Raw genomic sequence first — 12,169 nt, forward strand, 5'->3', positions numbered from 1 at the left:
TGTTGCCAACTGCTTTCAATTGAAAGTAGCTAAAACTGGTAGCTAAATGTCACTAGATGACATCACAATGGCAAATTCACTGATCTATATAAAGATGAACATAGATCAGTGGGCAAGATGAGAACTTAGATAAGGTTTGTCCAAGCAGTTGCTATATTTGTCCCTAAACTTTTGAAAAAAGTCTCAAAAGGGGCGGGGAAGTCGCTAAATCTAGCTACAAAGTAGCTAAATTGGCAACACTGGGGGTGCCCAATCCTAAATGAAGATCTACAGTCCTGCAAAGTTCAGCTCCAACCCTGATCAAACACAAGTGAATCAGCTAATTAAGATCTTCAGGAGCACTTGATAATTACAGACAGGTGTTTTGAATCAGGGTTGGATCTGAACTCTGCAGGCAGGTAGATCTCCAGGAACAGGACTATAGCACCCCTGAGCTAGCTAGCTAATGATGGACCGGCAACAACCAGTTTGAGTCAGATCTGCAGTGTCAGATTTCTCATTTGCAGATCACATCTTGTTGGAAATGACTTTCTGACTGTTGCAAACCAACTGGAATGTGTGAAAGAATTTTGGCACAGACCTTATGAATTCAGCCCTCTGGTTTCTCCGCTCTGACCCCTGCTGCATGGTGACTGACCATTTCCAATTATCACTAAGAGCTTTCTTCTCCTCTTGTGTCAATAGTGCGATATACGTTTTTGTGCTGAGCAAAGGCTCTTCTGAAAATGAAACTTGTCAGACACACAAGTTACACACTAGCACTCCTTCACATGCATACGCATAATTCATCTCATGACAGGTTCATCTTTTTACTGTAATTGAAATGGAGGGCTTTAGGAAACTTAAATTGTGAGAGGGGCACAGCCCTCGTTTTTAATCTACATAGAAGCTTATGCTTTGCATCAGTGATCTCTGATAAGATACAAACATAAATCTGTCAATCACTTTAACTGACACTGCCAACAAAAGAACAAAACACAACCCGAAACTGTGCTAAATCTGTTCACACCAAGTTATTATAACAATTGATCTATTTAAATTTTGCATGTAATGTACAAAACATGTATTCCTTGTTCCAGTTTATAGTATTCCCTTTCAAAACTGCCCTCTACAGTCTGAAGAATGAAATTACACCTGACAGGTTAATAAACCTAATACAATGTCACAGAACTATTTTCTAGCGACAAAATTAAACTGACTAAATCTTGCAAATGTTGATATTCAGATGAAATGAATTACATTCATTAAATGTGTTGAAATGATATTTTGTGCGATCTATGATTAAGAGAACAAAAAATAGCTTGCCTCATCTTACCCTACCATGCAATTATTACAGGGACAATCCGACTGGAGCACCTTGGGGTTAAAAGTCAGGCGGCTAAGGTTAAAAACTGCATAATGCAGGGAAATACTGCAGTAAAATGTCTACTAAGATATTTGAGGGAGAGAAATGTTTATGATTGTGGAAAGTGTCCTTTTTTATAGTTCTTTTTCATTGTTCAGTCAAGGTGAGTGTGAATGGGGAAGGTGAAAGTTAATGATTAAATTATTCCCTAAGGACATGACAAGGTGATGTCATCTAACAGTACAAAAGAGGGCCTTTTTACTGAAGGAAACAGGGATTTAAATTTTAGACGAGTCTTCATTAGTTCATGTCCTAATGAAATGATCACTATGTTAAAACACTGACTGTTACATTATAGAGAGTGTTGTTTGGTGCTTCTGGAGGTTTTATTACCGTCCCTTACCGATTTAGTATTCCATAGGGACTAATCAGAGAAAGAGTTGTGATCAAAAAGCATAATTTGGATTCATCGGTCCTTGCAAATTTTAGGCCCATTTAAAAACTCCCGTTTCTTTCCAAGATACTGGAGAAAGTTGTATTCACACAACTGTACTCATTTTTAAATTTACATGGTCTCCATGAGGTATTTCAGTTTGGTTTTAAATCCCTACACAGCACAGAGACAGCCCTATTGAAAGTTTTTAATGATCTGCTTCTTGCCACTGACTCGGGTGACTATGCTGTTCTTATGCTCTTAGATCTCACGGCTGCATTTGACACTGTAGACCATAACATCTTGATCTCTCGTATGGAGCATTGTGTCGGCATTAAGGGTACTGTGTTGGAGTGGTTTCGATCATATTTGTCTGGCAGAAGCTTTTCTGTTCGCCTTGGGGATTTTATGTCCTCTTCTGTGTGTTTCTCGTGTGGGGTCCCCCAGGGCTCCATTTTGGGGCCTATTCTATTTTCTTTATATATACTTCTTCTAGGATCCATTTTAAGGAAGTATAATATTTTGTTTCATTGTTATGCAGATGATACACAATTATATCTGCCATTGAAACAAAAACATCCAAATTCTATAGCGCCACTTTTGTGTTGCCTTGAGGAAATTAAAGCCTGGATGGCAGTAAATTTTTAAAAATTTAACGAGGATAAGATGGAAGTTATATTGTTTACTCCAGGGGGTGCCTGTGGGTCTCCTGACCTGGATTTAGGTCTTTTAAAACCATTTGTAAAGTTTTAATGGATAATGATTTTAAACTGGATAAACAGATTAATTTGGTAATTAAATCTATTTTTTTCCAGCCGAGGCAACTTTTTAAGATTAAATCTTTTCTGAGTTTCAAAGATTTTGAAAGAATTATACACATTTTTATTTCATCCCGTCTTGACTACTGTAATGGACTTTTTTAGATTTTAATATTAGTTTTTAAATCATTGAAAGGTCTGGCACCGGCATACCTCTCAGACTTAATACAGCCATATGCTCCATCGTGGGGACTTAGGTCCGCTGACCATTCATTGTTAGTTGTCCCTCGTGTAAGGCTGAAGAGCAGGTGTGACCGTGCGTTTGCAGTGGCGGGCCTAGACTTTGGAATAATTTGCCTTTACATGTTAGAAAGGCCCAAACACTTACTGTTGTTAAGTCTAGCTTAAAAACCTACTTTTATAGTATGGCATTTAACACTGTGTGAGAGCTGCTATTTTATTTTATTTTACATTATTCTATACTATTTCATATTTTTTTAACTTTGTTATTCTATTTGTCATATTGCCTTATTCATGCTTGTACAGCACTTTGGTAAACACATGTTGTTTCTAAAAAAAGTGCCTTATAAATAAACTTTGACTTTGACTTTGAAAGAGTTGTTGTGACCAGTGGCTGGGCGATCGCTTAAGTTCATAAATCAGGCACACAGTAAGCGATCTATAGATGGTGACAAAGTAGAAAGACATGCTGTAAGTATTCTCAGCAGAATCAGTGATGTAAAGACCCAGGGACCCACTACAAAACGTTTTTCAAAAAGATTTTCTCAGTAACACTTCATAATAACTTTGATTACAAAAATAAAAAGGTTTAATAACATTATATATTGAAAACCTGGTCATATAATTAGGAAATGTCATGACAATCTTTAATGGAATTTCTATGTGTTTTATGCCTATAGGTCTACATCTTCTCATTTGACCCCCTGCAGTTTCTTCATGGACCCCTAGAGGTCTACAGACCCCTGTTTGAAAACCCTGATTTTAAAGGAATAGTTCACCCAAAAAATGAAAATTCTGTCATTAATTACTCACCTTCATGTCGTTCCAAACCTGTAAGACCTTCGTTCATCTTCGGAACACAAATTAAGATATTTTTGATGAAATCTGAGAGCTTTCTGACCCTGCATAGACAGCAACGCAACTGACACGTTCAAGGCCCAGACAGATAAGGAAATTGTTAAAATAGTCCATGTAACTATGGATGTAACTACAGTGATTCAACTGTAATGTTATGAAGCTACGAGAATACTTTTTGTACGCAAAGACAAAATAACGACTTTACTCAAAAATCTTCAGTTTCTTCTCTTTTATTAAATTAAGGTTGAACCACTGATTTTAATGATGTCCTTACTACCTTTCTGGAACGTGGTAGCTGTGTTGCTGTCTATGCAGGGTCAGAAAACTCTCGGATTTCATCAAAAATATCTTAATTTGTCTTCCGGAGATGAACAAAGGTCTTACAGGTTTGGATTGACATGAGGGTGCGTAATTATGACAGAAGTTTTATTTTTGGGTGAACCATCCCTTAAGTCATAAGAAAATGTTTTTTACAATATTGTATTCATTAGTGTTTTTTAAAACTGTCAAGTAAAGAATAACATATAATAATATAATATAATAAAGCCATAACATATAATAATATAATATTAATAATATAATTGTAAAAACAACTGATTTTGATTATGCCCTTTCGTTGGTGAATACAGTATAATTATTAAGATGTAGTCTATCAATAACAACAGTTCTTAGAATTAAAAGTTGTATTTGCAGTCTTTTTGTGTATAAATTAAAAGATGTAGAATATTTTACAGAGGAGGCAACAGGACAAAGTTGACACAAAGACATCTGAATGTTTAAATTGAATGTTTGGTTAAAATGGACAATAATACACTTAAAATAGAAATTTCGGGCTGCTGTGCTCTTGGAATGCTTTATATAACAGTTAACAATCTATTTTATCATTTTGTATATATGTTGGTCTACTGCTGTTAAATAATAATAATAATAAACAAAATATCTTTAAGTTCTATTGCCAAGAATCCTCTACAATATGACAAGCAAGAAGACCTGTGCTTTGTTGAGTGTTCACCCAGAAATCCTCGCCACCGGAAACATGTAACATTTACAGAGTGTAAAGTGGAAGTCATAAAGGGTGGTGGAGCTCCGTCTGGAAAGCAAAGTGTCTTGTTTTACGATTTGAAAATAACGGGTGAAAGGTGAGTGTATTTGAAGTTTAAACATGTAACATAAAACTTTCTTTTACAAGTTTATTAATTACCTCGAGGCTGCGGGGGGTGACATAAAGCCTATGCGCCTTGCGTTCGCCTGGATGCTAACCGGCTAGCCGCCCAAGAAAAACATTAACGGATAGAGTGAAACGGTGGTTTTGATAAATAATTAAAATTTGAAGCATTTCGACCATGAACTTAAATAATTACATAATCTACTAAGTACACAATCGTGTGCCATTGTAACTTGATTGTGTTTGTTTGTATAAGAGGGCGGTGGCTAAAGCGCTAGTGTGATTAGCTCTTTGTTACCAGGCAACAGGTATTCGAAAAATGCAACTATAAACAAACTGTCGTGATGTCGCTTTTATAGCGAGTTTGATTTTATAGATGTCACATGTATTTCTGCATTTAATAAGAGACATTGCGTTCAATGCGCTGGGATAAATGTTAAAGATGAGTAACCAAACCTAATTAGCGATGTTTAATTCCCTGTAAATAAGCTATGTGATATTAGTTAACGCGAATTTACTGCATGGTAAAATGTTCAGCTGAACGTTTAACAAGTCAAAACAACTGCAACCAACTCGGCAACATGAAATTCAATAACTAAATCAGGAGCGGAGAGCTGGCATCATCTCGGCTGGATTGAATTTTAAAACCCAGCGGGGTGCAGGGAATGTCCTGAGATACTGTTTCCCTTTCGTCGTTTTTATGACTTGGACTTTTTCTATTCTGGTCAGGTCTTCTTCATCGTCTCGTCTGATGCACTCACTCAAGCAAACGTTCTAACCACAACCTCGCCCCTCCCCACCCCCCAAACATTCGAATATCTGTAGGCGGGAATTATTTTTAATGATATTCTAATGAGCCACTTTGTGATATCGAAAAAGTGAAAAACATAATAGGACCCCTTTAAAGTTGCTATGAAATGAAATTCTATTTTCCAAATCATGTTTAATCTTATCGTGATGAATCATTCAACCATGCATTCACAATTTCATTTGACCTCATAATTTTTAATCAATGTCCTAACTGAATCTTCCAGTGAAAATGACAAACCCGCTTTTGCAAGCTCTCATTCATCTGTCTCCATTATTGAGTACAACATCTTAAGATCCAATCAACAACTGATCAATTTAACCATCTGCAATAGCATCTGCTATTCTTTAACAAAAATTAAGGACTGTTTTACGTTTGATTTTTGTAAAATGAATCCGGATGGCTTCCAGTTGGTGTAATACAGAACGTTCTGCTTATGTACTATAGGCTGACAGCTGTGATTTGGATCGCAAGTTGTTTAAATCAAACACAACACTCAGGCATCTTCCTAACAGATTTACTGCTGCAACATTGACAGGTTAAAGCATCACTTTCACTCATAACCGCTCTCTCGGAGCTTGTTTCTGTGGCTCTTTCTAAGTATAGCTTGCTCATGGACACTTCCCGTTCAAGAAGACACTTGATGCTTTCAGCACCCAGCAGATCACGATTCAGCATTCCTTATCCCCTGCTGAAAGGGTCGATAAATTGCATCAAAGTTTATCTGTCAAAGATCTCATTGTCGTCATATGCACAACTGTCTCTTTTTCCTCCGTGTCTGATGTGTGTTATTGACAGTTGTCACATTAGCTCAAAGAGGCTGGAGTGGCGAGAGCGCAGGGCCAGAGAAGCCAGTCTGGAACATGGAGGTTATAAGGGTCGGGTGGACCCGGTCTGGGAGACGGAGAGGGAGAAAGACGGGAACCATTGCAGCCAGTCATCTGCACATAGAGGACGTAGTCGACGCAGCAGCAGAGAGCGCCAACGATCACGCCACCGCAGTCCCTGCTCAGACTCGGTAAACGATTTGTCAATATGTCGATTTTTACTTGAACTGATGTATTTGTTAATGTTTCGGAAGTCCAGATTTACCATAGAAACCATCTGCTGTAAACTTGCAGTAAGGTGCTCAAGGAATCGGTTGGTTGCAGAAATGGCGATTTGTTGATTGGATGAGGGTCCTGAACAGAATTAGCTGTTCTTAAGTGCACTTCAAAGAAAGTTGTTTCCTGTCTGAAAATGTGTTGCCATGTCTTTCTTCTGTAACACACACTATGGTGGCCCTGTGCCGTTGTTGGCGATGAATTTGAATTTGCTGCTGCCGCCGTGGCCTGGCGCGGGGGTCCGAATCACTCCCTCCCCTTCATCAACGCCCCCTCGCTGAATGAATGAATGATGCGTACGGGCCTGATTCTGACTGGTGTTTGATGGTGGTGATGATGATTCCCCCTTCTCCAGAGAAGTCATCGCAGGAAAAGAACCAAGAGTATTGAGGATGATGAGGAGGGTCACCTGGTCTATCACAATGGAGACATGCTAAGAGCAAGATGTATAGAACACAAACCTTTCTCTATATAACTGTCTGTTTTGTGTCTACTAGTGGGACAATTCAGCCTACACTTGGGGGTTATAAGGGGACCTTTGAAGACTTCTAATATTAACCACTTTGAAATTAACTATCATACGTGAAACTTTAATTTGGCACAGACTTTTATATTCAATGAATATGATTTAACTGGAATGAACTTGTCAAGTCCCGTTAGTACTGTAAAATCTGTGCTTTTGTATGTTGCATCCTCCTGTCCCAAAGCTTTACTTATGACTGCCTCTTTATCCCATTTATAGATGAGATTGTAGGGACTCTGGGCGAAGGAGCCTTTGGAAAAGTGGTGGAGTGCCTCGACCATTCAAAGTAAGCCTGATTTTGTGTTTTTTTTTTTTTTTTTTTCTTTTTTTTTTTTTAATAGTAACTTCATTTACATGCACCCAAATAATCAGTTAGCTCAATCTGAATATAATTTTGGTCATATTGAAAGGAGTGTTATAGACCTGAAATAATCTGATCAATAAATATATGCATGTAAACGTTTAAGTACGATTGTCTTTTCTGTATTCAAAAATACCTTGCGCATATGTGCAGTGCCGTGTTGCCTATGTTTACCAGAGCCCTTTTATAATAAGATCTTTTTTTACATACGTTTTACTTCTTACGAACATGCATATTTAAAATTTTTTTATTTAAATGTTACAAACAGGCCAGTGGAATAGACTGTATATTGACAAAATATTTGCTAAAAAAGCTCTTCTGACAGTTTTCCCTTTAGGTATGTCATCAAGCCTTTGTTCACTTCATACGCTGAAGTTTTGTTGAAATACATAAATGTAAATGAAAATGTGAATCAGAAAATGCTAAATTTAGGGTTCATAAAAACAGAACATTCAGAATCTGAAACTGGATTGTATTCATTCGAATTGATGAAAATGAATGCATGTAAACATTTTTTTTTTTCCCAGAAGTAATGAAAAAATGGCGCTGAAGATCATCAAAAATATTGAGCGCTACCGTGAGGCAGCCATGTCAGAAGTTGATGTGCTTGAGCGGATAAACTCGCTTGATGAAGAAAAGAGATTGTGAGTGTTTGAGTGTATTTCATTGTAGAAATACTTTGTAAATAGACAAGGTTTCTGGCCATAATAACTTACCTTTACCTCTTTACAGTGCTTGTGTCCGGATGCTAGACTGGTTCGATCACCACGGCCACATCTGCATAGTGTTTGAGCTGCTGGGACTGAGCACATATGACTTTCTGAAGGAGAATGGATTTATGCCCTTCTCACTGACCCAGATCAGGTGCATGGCAGACCAGATATTTAGAGCTGTGCACTGTGAGTATAGATGTATACATTTTTACTAAACGGCATCAATGCTACAAATCACTGTTATACATCATTTCTAAATATAGATAAATCACTTTTTTGCCACCAGTTCTGCATCGAAATAAGTTGACACACACCGACCTTAAGCCTGAAAACATTCTATTTGTGGACTCAAACTACAACATTAAATACAACTCCAAGATGGTAAGTAAGAGCATAATGAAATGTCATAAACTATAGTTCAAAGTATAGTTTCTTTCTATTTGAAGGAAATTAATACTTTATGCAAGGACACTTTAAATTTATCAAAAGACATTTATGCATTACAAAATATTGATATTTCAAATAAATGCCGTTCTTTTGAACTTCTTATTCTTTCATTCAAGAAATCCTAAAAAATGTATTATGGTTTCCACAGAAATATCAAACTGCATCAACCCCAAACCTTTGAACAGTAGTATATGTCTATAAGCAAACAAGTGTTGGTTTATAGTGAGGAGAGGATGCTGACAATAATGGTCAATATATTACAGAAGCGAGATGAGAGGACCTTGAAGAGGTTGGATGTGAAAGTTGTGGACTTTGGCAATGCTACCCATGACCACGAGCATCACACCTCTTTGGTGTCAACCCGCCACTACAGAGCTCCAGAAGTTATATTAGGTGAACTGTTTGCACTATTATTTATGCTGTTGTTTAATTCACTAAAATGTGGTCATGATTTTAACCATTGCAAAATGTTGATCTCTGCTGGCAGAACTGGGCTGGAACCAGGCATGTGACGTGTGGAGTTTGGGCTGTATCCTGATTGAGTTCTATCTGGGGTTAACGTTATTTCAGGTGCAAAGTCATGTGTACAGGCTTTATTATTCTACTGAATGCCTTGTGGCTTGATTTTAAATGCAAAATGCTTACCAAAAAACCCTCTTTTCAGACTCACGACAGTAAAGAGCATCTGGCAATGATGGAGAGGGTTCTAGGCCCCATACCTGCACACCTACTCCAGAAAACCAGGTGAAGTATCGTAACTTGAGACTAGGAGTTTATGCCACTTGCTTTATAAATAAAAGTATCTTACATGATCAAAGAAATTCGATGTTTTTGGATTTTTCATGGTCTGATGTATGACTGTGCTTCGTTGTCAGGAAACGGCGTTATGTGCATCATGACAAATTGGACTGGGATGAGCACAGCTCAGCAGGGAGATACGTGAGGAAACACTGTAAACCTCTAAAGGTAAAGATCATGATATATTGACTATTAAACATTGAACTGCTTATTCCCAAGACTCCAAATCTTTATTACATTATGCTGCTAATACGGTCTCTTTATAAAAAGTTTTACTCATGTAAACCAGTTTATAATGATATCTATTGCCTCAGAGTTGTATTGATCACTTTGTACTATTCATATGCACAAGTACAAAATGTTAAAGGTTTTAGAATGAAAACAATGTTTGTTTGTTTTGTTTTTTTTCTGAAATGATGGTTGTTTTCTGGTGTGAAATTCCTGTGGTCTTTAATTTTTCCTCCAGTAACTGCGCTGTATGTTTAATACTTAAATTAAAAGTCTTGTGGACTACTAATTTTGGAGATGTACAGATGCCGGTATGTTACTGAGACATATTTCTGTTTGGGTAGCCTTGATGAAAATAATATAGTTGAGTCTTTGCTCCTTACTCAGCAATACATGTCCTGTAAAACCCCGGAGCACGAGCTGCTTTTTGACCTTCTGGAGAAGATGATGGAGTATGATTCATCCAAACGAATCACCCTGGAGCAGGCCATCGGACATCCCTTTTTCAACCTGTTAAGAAAAGAAAGAAAGTGACTTGGAGGCGACACAAATGAACAATACTGCTCCCAGGGAGACTGCTGCTGACTTATCAGTCTGCTTTAAGACTGCCTGCTTCATTACCTCTGTCCATATTTATTGTCAATTTGATTATATGGGCCAAATTCCTCTGTACTTTTGGCAAATTAAACTTGAATGCTCTGAATGCACAACATTTGTTTCTTTATTTTGCCATTCTTTTTAATAGTTAACGGACGTTCAGACAATGCTGCAATGCTGTATTTATTTATTTTATTTTATTTTTTTTAATTACTGCTTTTATAATGTCTGTCCTGCAGATGGCACCAAAAGTCTGTTCTTTACAAATGCTCTTCTAGTTCTGCAGACTTTAGTGCTGATGTATTTTTGGACTGAGCACATGGACCTCATGTGGGGAAAATCTTGAGAATTTGCAGGATGTTTTAAAGCAAGTCATCTTTGCTGCAACTAAATTGTGTGGTTTTTATTTATAGACAGAAACAAACAAGAGTTACTGCAATAAAGCACTAATTGATATTCAGAGCAGGGCCAGCCCAGGCTCTGTTGTTGCCCTAGGCGAGATTTTAGACACCCCCTCCCCACCATAATTTTTTTTTTCAAAGCTTTACTATAATATAACATAACAAATCATAACATACTGATAAGTATAAACATAAGTAGTTAATAAACAAATGTGACTTACAGTCACCTGAAGAATAACAAAAAATAAATTAGAAATTAAATCAACAAAAAAGTGCAAAATAACAAACTTTTATATTTGTAGGTATTTTCTGATAGAATGTTAAAATATCGAAGAGACCAGACATGAGCTATACTCCCAAACAGAGAAATGCAACCCACAACTATGCCTACAGTGACAAGTACTTACTACAACAAAGAGAAATATGGAAAGCCTAAAATAGTCTAACAGACAAAAAGGCAACAAAATAAAGGCTACATATTGTAATTTATTTGTAGGTGTTAGCCAGCAAGCTAGATAGTTAATCTAATTAGCATACTCATTTCATTTCCGTTTTGTGCGTAGTGCATAAAAATGTCATACTTAAACTTAAATTATTTTAATTCATGAATGCTAGATTATAGTCCTAGTCATGGTCTCTTTCAAAAGACATTTAGTGCACTTTTGGTGAATTAAAAGCAAGCAGTAATGTAACTGAAATTAAAACAACATTACAGAAGCTTAAATTTATTTGACAGAAAATAAAATAAAATTAAATAAGCAGTTAACTCAAGCAAAAATGTTACACAGTGTCGGTGTTGCCAGTTAAGATGTTCTAAAAAGGCTATTTCAAAATAGTGCATAAACATCAAGGGCAAATACACCGTGATTAACTTGTGATTCTTACCATATATTGCTCTTTTTTTCTGCTCCTCTTCTTTGCGTCGCTTCCTGCCTTGTGTCCCTGATAATTTTTTTTCACTCATTTTTTTTTTAGAAATGATTTCAGAGCTCATAAATGGCAAAACTATGCTTGCGCCATGCATAATTAATGCGTTATGATGATGTATTATAATTAACTCATGATGCAGAAAGTATGATGATGTCAATTTTATTTTATTCTAACATTATTTTAATCAGTTCGATGATCGGTCAGTACTAAAATTTTAATTGCCAGTATTTGCTTAAAGGGGTCATATGATGCGATTTCAATTTTTCCTTTCTCTTTGGAGTGTTACAAGCTCTTGGTGCATAAAGAAGATCTGTAAAGTTGCAAAGACTAAAAAACAATAATGTACAGTATGTGGAAAATAATTTTTTTTTTTTACTTTAAACCGCATAAACACATTTCATTACACCAAATACACAAAATAATGTTCTTTTTAGCAGCATCATATGACCCCTTTAATATAT

The 12,169-nt window shown here is 36.6% G+C and overlaps 1 protein-coding gene across 2 annotated transcripts; it reads left to right on the forward strand.

The window, feature by feature from the left end:
- The first annotated feature begins 5,824 nt into the window (after window positions 1–5,824).
- LOC107667599 (dual specificity protein kinase CLK4-like) lies at window positions 5,825–10,510 on the forward strand. Of its 2 annotated transcripts, none has more exons than XM_016459311.1 (11): window positions 5,825–6,625; window positions 7,066–7,156; window positions 7,453–7,519; window positions 8,125–8,238; window positions 8,327–8,493; window positions 8,594–8,688; window positions 9,018–9,147; window positions 9,242–9,324; window positions 9,419–9,498; window positions 9,630–9,720; window positions 10,168–10,510. In XM_016459311.1, the coding sequence occupies exons 1-11, from the start codon at window positions 6,221–6,223 to the stop codon at window positions 10,312–10,314; spliced, it is 1,470 nt and encodes a 489-aa protein (XP_016314797.1). In that variant the 5' UTR covers window positions 5,825–6,220; the 3' UTR covers window positions 10,315–10,510. The 2 variants fall into 2 exon arrangements, with proteins under 2 accessions (XP_016314797.1, XP_016314796.1); XM_016459310.1 differs by having other exon boundaries at window positions 5,826–6,625; window positions 8,122–8,238.
- Window positions 10,511–12,169: the final 1,659 nt, after the last annotated feature.

The sequence above is a fragment of the Sinocyclocheilus anshuiensis genome, unplaced genomic scaffold, assembly GCF_001515605.1.
Source record: "Sinocyclocheilus anshuiensis isolate Anshui unplaced genomic scaffold, SAMN03320099.WGS_v1.1 scaffold1903, whole genome shotgun sequence".
In the NCBI taxonomy this organism is placed as follows: Eukaryota; Metazoa; Chordata; class Actinopteri; order Cypriniformes; family Cyprinidae; genus Sinocyclocheilus; species Sinocyclocheilus anshuiensis.